Source organism: Podarcis gaigeae (assembly GCF_964106915.1).
Source record: "Podarcis gaigeae genome assembly, chromosome: 6".
NCBI lineage: Eukaryota > Metazoa > Chordata > Lepidosauria > Squamata > Lacertidae > Podarcis > Podarcis gaigeae.
The window spans coordinates 79,322,691-79,337,590 of NC_139682.1; the positions used below are offsets into that span (position 1 = coordinate 79,322,691).

The following is a 14,900-nucleotide window of genomic DNA, read 5'->3' on the forward strand; positions in this document are numbered from 1 at the left end:
GTGGTGTACATATGATTGTATAAATGATATGGTAAGAAACTGGGAAGGGTATTGTATCTTGCTAGGCCTGTGGTACAAGAATACAACAGACTTTTAAGATCAGACTTACATCTGCCATCTTACATTATACTGCTATCACTGAGATGCCTTGTGGGTCAGATTGGTGGTACTCGTTCCCCCAAAAGAAAGAGGCAGTATAAATAACATCTGATAATGAGATTCAAACCATTAATTATCCTGTGCTAATTCTAAAGTTTTAATGATGAAAAAGAGAAACACAGACCTGGGTCCATATGCCTGGAGCTCTTTCGGAGTCCATTTGGTCGTCTCTGTGTATTTGAAAAGCACAAGTTAGATACTTGTTTCGAAAACCCATTCCTATCCAGTTCGTCTCCACACTCCTTTGACTTTCCTAGAAGGGCTGGCCCAAGACATTTTGCTGTCCTCAGTGGAAGCCAAATAGTGCTTGCACACTCTCCCTCACCCTGGACAGGCACTGCAACAGTTCCTGCCCCCCCCCCCCATGTTCCATGTCACAGTGCCCAACAGGAGAAGCTGATGCAAAAAATTATAATAATCCCCTCTTCCTAAAATTTACTTTCAAGGTAAGACATAAAATGTGTAGAAGTATGGAATATAAATTACAGACAAAGCTCACCACATACAAAGAGTGTTGTTTCCCATCCCTCAGACGGACCATCTGTCATTAAAGGTTTCTGCAGAATTTACTTGGTATAGGCAGTAATGAGCAGGTTGCATTTGTGTGTTTAAAAAAGCAGGCAGCTGTTACTCTGCAGAAGATGTTCTGCATGTCTGTTCTGCCCATGATCTCACTAAAAACGTGTACAGCTTCCCAATTTACATATAACTAAAGCCATTTTCACTTTCCAATAAAAAAAAAAGAAGGCTTCAAAAGCTTCAATTTTCATTTACAGTGAAGCTCTAACTGACCACATAAAAGCGTATGAGGCTGTTGCAAATGTAATTATAATAAAAAGTAATTTCTACTTCACTTTTATGTTCCTTGCTAGAGTGGAAGAAATGAGCTGCAATTTTGAGAACGAACGGAGGCCCTGATTATTTTGCACGCTACATGAGATAATTCTGCAACAGCCGTTTACAGAAGAAGCTTCTTTTTAAATATTTTTATTAACCTCCAAGGCAAGTTTGGGAGGAAGGGGAAAGTAGAACATTACATAACGTTACATAATAAATGACTACCTTAAAAGACCAAGTCAACAAGAGTCTTGAAAACTGCAGGGCTCAGAGGTGGCCCTGTATATTTTGGTGCTGAAAGCAGAATCTTCAGATGGGGGTTAAAAAATCATCTCTTACTTTTTAACCACACTTGCCTGTTACAAGTTAGGAGGTACAATGTATGTTTTGAAACACTTAAAAATGCAGCAAAATATGCATTTTTGTAAAGTAGTTAACAAATCGCTGCCCTTTAACACTACTCCAAACTCTACTGCCTGAGGCAGGCCAACCCAGCCTGCAAAGTAGTGGCGATGGCTTCAGCAAGGCCTCCTCCACCAAGCTCTATGGAGGAGAAATGCTCTCAAGGAACATTCAGTAGCTTCGACATCACATCGCCAGACATAAGAAACATCACGTGCAAGCAAAAAAGACTCTGGTCAAGAGTGTGACACAAACAATAATTATACTGCAGTGAACTTCTCCCTCCTTCTTGGAGCTCTGCAATCAACCAACCTGTATTTTGAGATTATATAATCTCCTCAGGAAACAGAGCACCGTTTTACAGCCATGTGTGCCGAGCCTCTAGACTGAGAATTGTGCAGGCCCTACTAACCAACAGGAATTGGTGTGTATCAATTTGCACATGCAGGCACCACGTTGGCCTGAACCTTTGCACTGTCAAAGTAGGTGCAAATCAGAGAGCCCCAACACCAACTGACACATGTTTTTTATGGCCTTTACTGCTTAGTAATCATTAACTGGCTCATTCACAGAAGAGCCTTCCAGGACATGGAAGCTCCCAGTGGTGTTCATCCTGGATTTACCACCTCAGGAGCCATCTCACTACTGTCCATCTATTTTGCAGAACGTAATGTTTTCCATTCCTGTGCATCAATGGAACAAGGGGCGGACTTTTAGGTGGATCTTCTCAATAAGATTATTATTTTGCACCCGCCCGCAACACCCTAAATCCAGCGCTGATGGAATCATCCCTAAGTGTCCAGCACTGTTACACAGAGAATGGAGAATATAATGCAAGGAAGAGAGAGAGAGAAAGAGAGAGAGAGAGAGAGAATTTCTAATTCCACTTTTATTACTTAAGACTTATTGAGAACCAACTTCATTTGCTTAAGGATCAACTGTTAGCTCCAAGTAATTTCCCTGTGTTGCCTCATTGCTGGAGAATGTATGGAAAATGCTGCTTAGGGGTAAATCCACACTTCCAATGAAGTCTTAAGCTCCCAGTTGACATAAATCCCCTTCCAAATGGAAATGAAACATGCTACCAAAAAATATAAGCATTGCACGGTATAATACAATGTACAGTTAAGTAACGCTCCCCAAGCAGCCTTTTCATTATCCGCGTTTAATTTAGCCCCACATTTCAGGGCAGTATAAAAGGATGCAAGAGAATAAATGCAACATTTCCCCCCAAAACCAAGAGAAAAGAAACCTTTCTGCAAATGTACCAAAATTAACACAGTATTCTGGGATTATTGTCATCTCATGGAATATGTGCCCATTGGCCCAATACCATTCTGTCACAATATTAAAGATTCTCCAAGTGATCCCATGGCAAAGAATTCAGCTTCAGAAATCAGCATTTGACTGCACATTTTACAGCACACAGATTGAGAATTGCTGAACTTTATACTCATGCATTACTCTTACATCAGTAGGTTGCAAAAAAATTAGACCACTTGTAATTCTTCTGCTAAATCCCATGGTAGTTTATCATACTGAACCATTACTTGGTTTTTTATACATGTTCTGCTAATATCTTGAACACCAAGGAAGTCTAGAGAAAACATCAGCCCCAAGAAATTAATAAGAAATCTGGGGCACGAGGCAACTTAAGTCTCCTTGTATTTTCCTTTTTCTAAAGAGTATTATACACTATCCCCACTGAAACCAATGGGACTTGAAAATTCTTAATCTTGAGCAGATTGAACACTTTCACTATCTTTTTAATCCAATTTTGCCAGAGCACAAGCACAAAATGCCTTAAGTGATCCCAGCACTAACACCAAAAAATAACAATGAAAAATGGAACATTTTAGATCAGCCACAAAATAAATGTCAACCCAAACTTCAAAAAGTTGCACTTACCTCATGTTTCAGGGTCCCGGATTCTGAAACAAACGTAAAAATTGGCATGGTCAGAAACTGAAAGTTCACTCCGTTCAACAGTAATTCCTTGCTGTGCGGTTTGGTGAGAGTACACGGAGCTGCTTTGTTTAGCTAGCTGATACCTGTTTTATGCTCCACCAGCCCTGGGGCTCAGCTCGTTATTTTGCAAACTGTGTTCACTTAGTTTTATTGGCTCAGGTTAAGCAGCACTGAACAGCCATAAACAGATTCAAGTTTATGCTTAACTCTGACGACACGCAGCTTTCCAAACCAACAAATCAGCTATATACATTCTGAAAAAGTTTGATGAAAGGAAAAACTCAGAAGCTCAGACTTTACAGATTCAACATTTGCAATGCAGTGCAAGACTTCAGGAGACAGCATGGGAGCTTCTCTTCCCAAAGGAAATGAATCTGGGAAGTATTACGTCAGAGAATGCAAAATCCTTATTTATTTTGCATTCTGACAATAATGTTTTCCAGGAGGTTTTTGCATTCATACAATATATTGTGATGCCATAGATATTCCCAATAAAATAACTTGTTATGCTGGAATTTGGACTCCCTTACAAGCATACATAAAGCAGTAGCAACAAATACAATTACTAAGAGCTGTACTTTTCATTGATGTAAATCTTTTGAAAAGTCAAGGAAACTTCAGCCATATGAGGTGGGGATGCCCATACACAAATGTTTATCGGAAGAAAATAACATTTTAAGAAAGAAATTATCAAATAACACTATACTATTAGACTTGCTACCTGTTTTTCAACCTAATATGAAAGGAATGTAAGGTTAGTTATATATGGTAACAACTGCTAGTTTTTACTAAATATTGGAAACTGCCAACACCAAACTTAAATGTTTTTTATAGATAACAGGGTTTTTTATAGCTATATATCAGAGGAGAATTGTCAAAAAGTTTATAGGCAAATGGTCACTGTTTATTGATTTTTGTAACCTGGATTTATTAACGGTAAGCTGGCAATTATCCTCTAATATGCATAATTTTGAAAAAGTGTTTTAATAATGTTGCTTTTAGGTTAGAGTGAGTTGCATCAAAGCTGCAGGAGGAGCATTTCGCTTGCACAGTAGGACTTCCCCATGCTATCCTCTCCCTGTGCGTGCGCGCGCGCGCGCACACACACACACACACACACACACACTGCTCCAGCTAGTCTTTCAACACTTTGGAGCAGATTATCAGGGTGCATAAGGAGCTGCAAGGGAGAGGAGGGGGAAGTCCCACTGTGCAAGTGGAAGCCTTTTGTATGAGCAGAACAGCAGGGGCGAATACAACCCAGTATCAACAAACTTGAAAGCATGCTACAAAATTAATCTAGCTTTACCTTAATTTTTTCTAAAGTGTATTAATTGTAGACACCCTCTCTTGTTTTGTTTTTGTTTTTTAAATTAAGACAAGGCTACAGGCTGGTCTACTACCCTTGCATAGTCATCACTTACTGACTGCAGCATCAAGTAGTGACTTGCACTTCTGTTTGAACAATCATAGATTGTGCACCACAGATAGCCCTTAAGTATCACTTCTTATTACCGCAAATACAATGGCCTGCATCCAAATAACAGAGGAATCAGCTTTGTGCATCCCAAGGGAGTTTGAATTCACATTTATCAAACAGTAGTTCTCTTTGGAAGGGAGCTTCAGAATCAGATTGTGTCATGGCACTGGTAGAAGGGGTGGAGTGGGGGGATTCAATCAAATATCTCACCAGCCATACCCCAAGCCATTGCGGCTTGGAAGAAGGAAGAAGAAGCTCTAAGTTTTGCAGATGGGTATCGAAGATTAAGAAGAGGTTTCTGGCTTTCCCAAGTAGCTGTAAATATTGCTTAGTACTAAACTGATGTTCTGCTGGGCTAGGGCTACCTTCTCTCTTTCAATTCCAACTGTATGTTTATAAAGTAGATATTGCAAAAACAAGAATCTGGACAGAAAGGACGAAAAGAAACCAGAATTCTGCAGCTGGCTGACATAAAGCAGTCTTGTTGTAAGGTTGTGCTGGTAGTTTTAAGGCATTAATCCTGCTTTAAAGACAAGTACTGTCTTATTGGTATGCATATCTATATCTATCTATCTATAGATAGATATACACATACACACACACACACACGCACACACACACGCCACACACACACTCTGCTTATATACATGTAAATCAACAAATGCTGCAAAACACACCCAAAGAGCACAATCATATTTATACTACTCAAAAGATAAGCCCCACCGTATTCAATGGAGTTTTCTCCATAGTAAGTTTGTTGAAGATTGCAGCCTAAATCTCCAAATAATATCTTGTCGTAATAAAACTGATCCTGCAACACTACTGTACTAGCTTCCCACTACGTAGGAAAGTGCAGAGTTTAAAACAACACTATTTCTTATAAAAAGACAGAGAAAACTAAGAACAAAACTGCATGAGCCACATCTAAAATGGCCACTCCTATGAACAAAGTTCAACTTTGGGCATTTTTTTAAATGTACGCTCAGAGTATACAGTCCAAGACATGAGTGGGCCTGCCCTCCACTTTGTTTGAATAGCTTATCTTGAAATGAAGTACAACTCATACTGTTTGGCAATACATATTACGTAATGCAACTGCTAGATCTGTTTATTTCTAGGCAGGTTTCCAAGTTTTATCCCTGCACTTTGCCTAACTGAAAACATAATATTGAATAGACCACTTTGGAAACATCAAGTCCAAACTGGTCTTAAGAATATGAGAATCTCCTTGTGGGATCACACCACCGACTTAGCAATCCATCTCTCACACCTGGCAGCCAAATGCCCTTAGGACACAATGTCTCAGATCTCAACATGGTGAACTTAAAAATGCATGCCTCCGCGACAGTTTAGATGTACACATAAAACCACAACATGTATGCACAGCCAAACACACACAAGGCCATGGTTCTGTGTTGCATCTGCATGTTACTAAAACAAGGGAAGGCATGAGGGCAGCCAAGCTTGGCTGAGGGCCAGTTCACACATTACATTTGATATCTCAGCGTTTGAGATGTTTCAAGTGTATGTGTGAAAGCAGCAATGTGTTCACCATAGATGTAGGCTCACAAGGGAACCACGAACTGCCTGTACACACCGAGGCAGATTTGCCTCTACTAATGTATGGATTGGCCCTTACACATGGCAACTACGAAGACTGAATATTTCTACCTATTTTTGTCAACTTTTAGCTCTACATTCATCCCTTTTAAACAGTAATACAAAAGGATACTTGCTGATACTACCTCTGATTAAATCAGATTCAGCTTACCACTGGTCTGGTAAAATATGTCTCCATCAACCTCTGCAGGATTAAATCTTGCCAAGGTACATTCATTCGTCTTATCGCATAAACTTCTAATTAGAAGTTCAGGAAGAAGGTTCCACTTTCCTTTCTTTTCCAGTTATCTACCTGACAGGTAGCCAGGATGGAAAGCGGTGTCGGGGTGTGTGTGTGTGTGTGTGTGTGTGTCTGTGTGTGTAATAAAGCAATCAGTGGTTCAGCAAAGAGTTGGGGAGCACCTCAGTCTACACTTGAGCAACAAGTTGCTGAAAAAGAAACCCTATTAGCTCTTTGTATCACATCCTGACTCCTGCTGTACAGGCTCCTCTTTCTGGTCATCTGCAGACTCTGCATTGAAGATGGCAAAGGCTAAACCAGCAACTCTCTCCCTTGCAAGCTACCAAGATGGTGCAGGGAATAATAGGGTTCAGTCTCCTTGCCAGAGCCTCTGGCTTGAGACTGATGCAGCCTTATGCAAGCATCTGCTACTGAGCTTCATTTTGGGATGCAAACAGATTTTCTAATCACAAAATGCAAATATCATGCAGGGTTTTTTAGCCACCCTCAAATTACTATATACGCCTGGACAACAATGCATGTCAATTACAGTAACCACCCTGAAGCCCTGATTAATGAATAGACTGACCAGATACAAAAGAACAATGTTCCTGTACCTATAATAGTTCTTCAGAAGCAGCAATGTAAGCAGGTGAAAAGTTGCATCTTCAGAAATTATATTGGACACAGCTATTAAAAGGTACAGGAGCCCTGTACTTATTTGCATTTTGTCACCCTATCAACTATACTAAGGTTTGCATATTCTTCCCAAGTCCTTTTCAGGGTGCAATTAAACCATTTCAGTTTGAAGGCTAGAGGCACAGATCACACATAGACAGCCTCGTGGATTAAGGAATTGAATAAATTATCATTTTACAACAACAAAGCGGCACTATGTTCTTTTTCAACTTTATTTAAAACCTCTGTCCAATTTCCTAAAATTAGAAATGCATTAAAAATGACCTAATCATGAACATACTTAGATTGCTTTGTCGAAAGCATAACGGTTTTCAGCTCTGGCATCTAATCTGAATAAAATCTAAAGGGAAGGGAAAAAATTGAAATGCTCTCCACAAAGGCCTGGTTGAGACACAACACTAATCTATAGTTTATTTAACCCTGAGTTTATTGTTGGCTTACAAACCTTGGTTTGTTTTAACTATGGCTTTGTGTTATGTGCAAACACAGCACCTTATCTGAACGATGGTTTGTTTGACCACCCTACCCCAGCCACACATGAAGCTACAAGAACAGCAGAAGTGAGAATGCTGCTGCTATCTATAAATGCAGGCTGGTGGGTGAAGCTGGTTATCTCTGTTGTATTTCAGTTGTCTAGATCTGCTGCAATTTATTATACTACCCATCTGATGTTGTTCTCGTTTATAGTGATATTTTAAGAGGATCTCTTATCTATTTGTTTTGAGTTATTTTAAATGTGGATTTTTACATTCTTTTTGCCTTTATTTGTGATTTTTATGATGCTGTAAAATGCTCAGAGATTTCTTTGAAATATGGAGTGGTATATAAAATACCTAAATAAATAAAGCACAGCATAAGGCAAGAACAGCTAAAACAAAGGAAACCTGGCGGGGGGAGGGACAAGTCATGGTCTGCTTGATAATCCGTGGGAAAACTTGTGGTTAATTTGTGGCTTGTTAAACAAACCATGGGACACGGGTGGCGCTGTGGTTTAAACCACAGAACCTAGGGCTTGCCGATCAGAAGGTCGGCGGTTTGAATCCCCGCAACGGGGTGAGTTCCCATTGCTTGGTCCCTACTCCGGCCAACCTAGCACTTCAAAAGCACGACAAAGTGCAAGTAGATAAATAGGTACCGCTCTGGCGGGAAAGTAAACAGTGTTTCCATGCACTGCTCTGGTGCACCAGAAGCGGCTTAGTCATGCTGGCCACATGACCCGGAAGCTGTACGCCGGCTCCCTCGGCCAGTAAAGCGAGATGATAACCGCAACCCAAGATTCGTCCGCAACTGGACCTAACGGTCAGGGGTCCCTTTACCTCTACCTAAACAAACCATGGTATAGCATTTTGTGTGGACCTGGCTGTTATGTCATGCCCCTGGGAGTGACAAATCAAAAGGAAAATGCTATTGAAATTTCTTCAAAGGGAACCTTACATAATTATAGTCAAATGTCTTATATTACATTAGGACAACATATCCATGTTGATAAGAGGCAGGAAAGTTTAATCAGGGAAGTATCTCAAATATATTTATTTTCAGGGATGGGGTTTTGAATTGCGATAGCTTTGAAAATCTTACTTTCACTACAGCGCTGAGAAGTCTGGACCCATTTTGAGTTGAGCCTAGGTATGTAAGAAGGCATCATTTTCTGTTCCACCATTCCCTATATGCAGCATTGTCTGTTCTGCTGCAGTTTGTCTTCTTCCAAAAACTACATTATTTGTCTTACTGTCCCACTGTGATGAAATTTCATCACTTACGTAAAATGCACAGTTAATTACATAAATCATATTGTCATCACATTACTGTCACCATTCGTTCCAGCTACATACACTGGCATGCAGCCCCTGAATCAATGTTGCATGTGGCTCCCAGTGGAAAAAGGTTGAACAGCCCTCAGTTGTGTGGGGGGATCTGGACCTCCACCAGAGTTCTGAGGCACCCAGACTGTAGCTATCCCACCCTTGCTGTTTCATGTTGCAACATATTGAGGTAGAGCATGAGACACTTAACTGCAGGGCCGTGGGTTCGAGCAGTACGTTGGGCAAAAGGTTCCTGCATGGCAGGGGGTTGGACTAGATGGCCCTCATGGTCCCTGCCAACTCTACAGTTCTATGAGTCTCTTATTCCAGGACTTCAAAATGCAATTATAATTATGCTTATAAAAGATCACTACAAAAGAATATCTGCAATGCAACGAACACAAATTAGAAGAAAATTAAGTCTTAATTATAACCGGCAAGCTTTATGGCCTAATTAAAAAATTTATCCCAAACAATAAAAATGACTTACCACCCAAATTAGCTCTGCCACAATTGTCTAGCCTTCCCAAACATTCTTTGTGGACTCCAGCTCCACACTTTGAACATAAATAGCCTTGACAAAAGGTTCCCCTGCAATACAAAGTAAGACGGTGGTGGAAATTAGAAGAAAAAACTCAAACTTTTGTGTACAACCATGTTATTTGCAAGACAGTTTGGAAAGTTGTATTGGAAGGAACTGGGGGGAAACAAGTCTGGGTTCAGATACCACAACAAGCCAGATTCTGCCTTGCTTCCCAGGAGCATAGCAACAGGAGGAGGGAAGGAGGAGCAGTGGGAGAGGTTTTCAGCACTGTGTACTAACACTCTGTGTGTTCACATTAAACCATAGTTTGCTTTTGACTATGGTTTAATATGACATGCAAATCAGGGTGCAGGAATTCATTATTTCTTTTTTGCTTTCACATAAATGCACTGTATCATCACAATTTCTGTATTACCTTCCATAACCGAGAACACATTACAATAGAAATACATTTTTTAACGTGCAATAAATCTTTCAGGGGCGGTGAAGAAAGAAGAAATGGCTTATCTAAGGAAAAAATAACTTTATGGCTCATTAACAATAAAGGCTTCTCGGGGTTTGGGGGCCATCCAGCTGAGGTTCCACTCTTTATTCCACAAAGAGTAAATTGTGTTTAGTAATAGCCACATGTTGCTTCAAACTGTTCAAGGAATGAGGCTCGATGGTTTTTCATTTCCATTGACTTTAACCGACCAAAATCTTTTCATAGACACTTAACCTTCCAATCACCTCATTCATAGAATATTCTCTATGTTCTGGCCATAGTACAGTTTACAAGAGAGAAATTTCTTTGGACCACTTGTGGAGAAAACAGACTGCAAATAAGACTGTGGCTCATAACAATGAGCAAGCTGTCAGAATGCTAACTTCAGGAACACCATGAAAAAACATTTTGAAACTGAAATAATGAAAGGAACAGAGTGTTAGGATCAAAAGGAGTTGCATGTGCATGCAGAGGAAAATTGAATAAGCAACCAGAATGTTCATTATTGCCATTCCAGAGGAGACAAGCAACTTTTTAAACTTAACAACAGCTTGGCTCCTCAGTATTAGAAATTACTAAAAGAAAAACCGTGTGTGTGTGTGTGTTTCTGGTTATCCAGACACATGCTACTTCTTTGGGTCCAAACCTAGGTCTGAAAATTCACACTAGAAATAATTATGGCATGCAGTGGATAAAAATTACAGCTACAGAGTTTTTACATGATTCAGTGCTAGAAAAACTAAAGTTCCATTTTGGAACCTTTCCATACCATACTCACCTATTTGGTCTGCTTTTCGTTTTAAAAAAGATTATTGGTGGTTATATCTAGTAAGAGTTCTACCATTTTTGTTTTCACCATTTTTATTTCTTTTCTAAATACAGAAGCTATTTTTACCAAGCACCAGCTTTTTAAAAACTCTTTCAAATTACCACTAGGAAATTGCCAGCTTCCTTATTCTAAACGAACTCTTCATTTTCCAGACCACAGAGATGGAGGGCCAGGTTCTATAATAATGCTGTCAGCTCTGCTGAGAAGCCAGGCTCTTCCTTCTATCAACTGTCACATGGCAGCAGTCATTCCACCACGCTACAGTAGAAATGTGAAGAAAAAGGATGCAAGGCCATTCCATCTGCATAGCTAAGAGACTAGCAACGTTTGGGTCTGCCTCGCCTTGAACTGTTTTCATCTCAGTTCATCATTAGAACTTTTAACTAAGCACTGGTACCTGAATTCACTTATTTCCCTCTTCTTGCCTAATACATTTTCCTTTTAGGTTGTGTTTTTTATATTAGAATCCCAAGGACATGGACTGCTCTGTTTTGATTGATATGTAAGGCATTCTGCGAGCCCTTTATGGCTGACAGTGAGAGTAAACATTTGTGCCTTCAATAACTCTGGGTTTCACAGTTATGAGCTCAGACATAGCAAAGATATTATGCATGAAAGAAGGAATGTGGCATTAAAATTAAATAGTGGGATTTCTTCCTCGCTCCCTCATTCACTCCCAGAAACATGAAAGCTTTTTCTTTTCTTTTCCTTGCAAACATTTTTTTTCAGCTTGATAAAAATTCGGTAGGAACTCCATGAGCAACAAAAAAATTGTTCTACATACCCCACAAGCCACCAGTTGCACAGATGGGATTTAACTATCAGCAAAACTATATATTTAGCTGCAAATACTCATACAGTTTAGACACTACAGCCAAATTTATCCTGATACTGAATTATCAGTTTCTGCAAGTTGGATTTTAAATCCTATCAGTTTTTAAGAGGAGACCTTGTTCTAGCCAGACGGATAATTTTAATTAATTTATTCAATGCAATAGTTTTTTTCCCAACTTTGGTGCAATTCTAATCATTATTCAGCTCCCTTGACACTTACCTCAGAAGCATCTGACAGACTTTGCAGGATGTTACACGAGTGAAGGTATGCATTTTAAAGTTATGAGTATTTGTTTCTCCATAATGCGGCCTTATGTTGGACCTAGAAAAAAGACAGTTTTTAGTTCAATATTTGTAAATATTTGCAGAGCACAGAAACCAATATTTTGGTTGCTGTGCTTAGAGCAATAAAATATAGTCAGTGATAAAGCTGAACAAAAAGGGCCGGCAAGGAGCTTCAAAAATATCTCTCCAAACCAGGCATTAAAACAGCAAATGTGGTTCAGTGTAAACAAGTGTAAAGTGGTGCATCTCTGGGCAATATCAATGTCAGGAATGGGCCAGCCCAACTCATGTCTGCCTCTTGGCCTCCCTCCTCTTCTGCTGCCACTTCTACTGCTGGACTTCTCTCCACCATAGAGTCTCCCTGATCATTAACCCTGTTACCTCTTCAGTTTCTGACACCTCCCAATCTTCTCCCTCTTCTCACTCATTGTTGCCCCACCACCAACCCCCTGACTCTGAGCCTTCTTCCCTTGGGGAAGAAGCTGATGCCTCCCACCATTCCTCTGCGTACAGCTAGCCCATGACAATCAATACTGATACGGATATTCTTCAAATATATGGAAACACAGTCTGAACTAGCAGTGTCTGACCAGGAAAGAGACCCAGGGGTTGTGGTGGATAGCTTGAGAAAATGTGCAGCAGCTCTGAAAAGGGTGGATTCCAAGTTAAATTGAGTCCTGCCAGAATCTTCCATAGCTGTGTAAACAAAGCTATTCAGCCCTGGGTTAGAACTGCTCCAATTTCTACCTTTCCAGAAATGCTACAAAGAGATGCAAAATATTTCTAAACATTACACCAAGAGCCATAAACACAGTCTTCCTGACCTTAAAGCACTATGAAGGTTCTTCAAAGGCCTCACTCTCACTAGCCCCGTCCTGCTCCATCTTCAAATCTCCTACTCTTCTCTCTGGTTCCTGTTGCATTGCCTTTCAGCCACATTGCACCCCTGGACTCTCATAACTTCCCACTGAATTATTCTGATAGATCTGTTTCTCGAACAGGTTATTCTGAACATTCCAGCTTCCTATCAGCTCAGCCAATCAATGTTAGAAGTTTCACTGCCATTAGCACAAAGCAATATAGATTTATGCAAAACATATAAAGAATCTGAATGAGTAGAGGAGATTAATCAGAAAGGAAACTCATACAGTATGCCTGGAGGACATTCATTATGATGATGTTTCTATTATGGTAAAAACAATGCCAAGAACAAACATTTGCAGGCAGATTTAGTCATATCTAATATTGAAAAAGACATGAGAAAAATATATACAGACAAGCCAAAATGTTGTTTGTTTGTGTTGTGTTGGAAATGTCCTGCTCACTGTTTTCCATCACCTTACCACCATATCCTGTAGCAGTGTCTATAAAATACTCAAATGATAACTGTTTTATGCTGTTGTTTATGTAAATCTCTCAAATGCTGCTCATTCTTGAAGTCATATCTCATATGAGCCTATTTTTAACGCACTTATTCCTCTTAACTACAACACTTCCTGTTTGTATTTCAATAGTTTATTGGTTAAACAGGGGGCACAAGACAATAATGCAAATAAGAAATGTATCAGTGACTTTGTCATTTGCTCCTTTATGGATTTTCCAGCAAAAGCTACATTTGCTCAAATTGTCATCTGCACACAGACCTGTCTAAATAAGCAATTGGAAATGAACACACCAGCTGCTAATAGAACACATTACCCTTACGTGTGTGACCTACATGTGCAATTTTTATAATGCCAACATTGATTTCAAGTCACAGTAAAATGTAGTTTGTGTCACAATGTGGAACATTTATTTTATAGCTTTGTGTTTCGCCTTTATCACATTAACAAGTGAGTAGAAATATTAAAAAGTGTAGGACTACCAAAGTAATATGCAGAAAACTAATTTTCTCCCAAGCTCATTAGGCATATACATTTTGTCTTCACTGTTGAAAAATGTAAGAGGGAGAGTGGATAAACAATGAATTTTTTGTCATAGAAATTCTTTCATGATTCTGTAATATTACAATTGACAAGAGATGCCACATGGGATATACAGTGGTACCTCAGGTTACAGACGCTTCAGGTTACAGACTCCGCTAACCCAGAAATAGTACCTCGGGTTCAGAACTTTGCTTCAGGATGGGAACAGATATTGCATGGCGGCGCGGCGGCAGCGGGAGGACCCATTAGCTAAAGTGGTACCTCAGGTTAAGAACAGTTTCAGGTTAAGACCTGAAACTCCGGAACAAACTAAGTTCTTAACCCGAGGTACCACTGTATGAGGAAGAGGAGGAGGAGGAGGAAGAGGAGGACCAGACCTCCGGAACAAATTAAGTTCTTAACCCGAGGTACCACTGTATGAGGAAGAGGAGGAGGAGGAGGAGGACGACGACAGCTTGGGTTCATCCTGATCTAGAGATCTACTGGTCAGCTAAGCTATACAGTTTTGGGCATGCTCTGAACTAACAGCACAAAATGGAAGAGAAAGATGCAATATGCAACAGCAAATGTACCCAATGACAAACATCAACAACGTATCATTTTCTACTCCGCTTTCCAAGACTTGTTTCTTGAGTTAGGTCTCATTGAAGTGGCAGGCTTATGGCTGGGCTGTACGACTTCAGGCTAGCGAAGCAAGTTAAAATTTGGGGAGTTAAGAATACAAACTTCCTCGGTGAAAATTGCTTCACCCATTTCTCAAGAGCAGAAATGCAAGCACAATGTGGGTTTCGGAAACACACACTGCAAACTCA

General features: G+C 40.0%; 1 protein-coding gene across 5 annotated transcripts in view; it reads right to left on the reverse strand.

The window, feature by feature from the left end:
- The window catches only part of VAV3 (vav guanine nucleotide exchange factor 3), a 212,923-nt gene that overhangs the window by 49,020 nt on the left and 149,003 nt on the right, over window positions 1-14,900 (reverse strand). For all 5 annotated transcript variants that reach the window (XR_014565993.1, XM_083745820.1, XM_083745819.1 and 2 more), the window contains exons 16-19: window positions 12,099-12,200; window positions 9,678-9,778; window positions 3,307-3,329; window positions 284-329 (exon numbers count right to left, since the gene is read on the reverse strand). Coding sequence is in view for 4 of the 5 variants with exons in the window: in XM_083745820.1 (XP_083601946.1) it covers window positions 284-329; window positions 3,307-3,329; window positions 9,678-9,778; window positions 12,099-12,200 (272 nt within the window). In the remaining variant the exon portion in view is untranslated. The remainder of the gene's footprint in view (window positions 1-283; window positions 330-3,306; window positions 3,330-9,677; window positions 9,779-12,098; window positions 12,201-14,900) is intronic.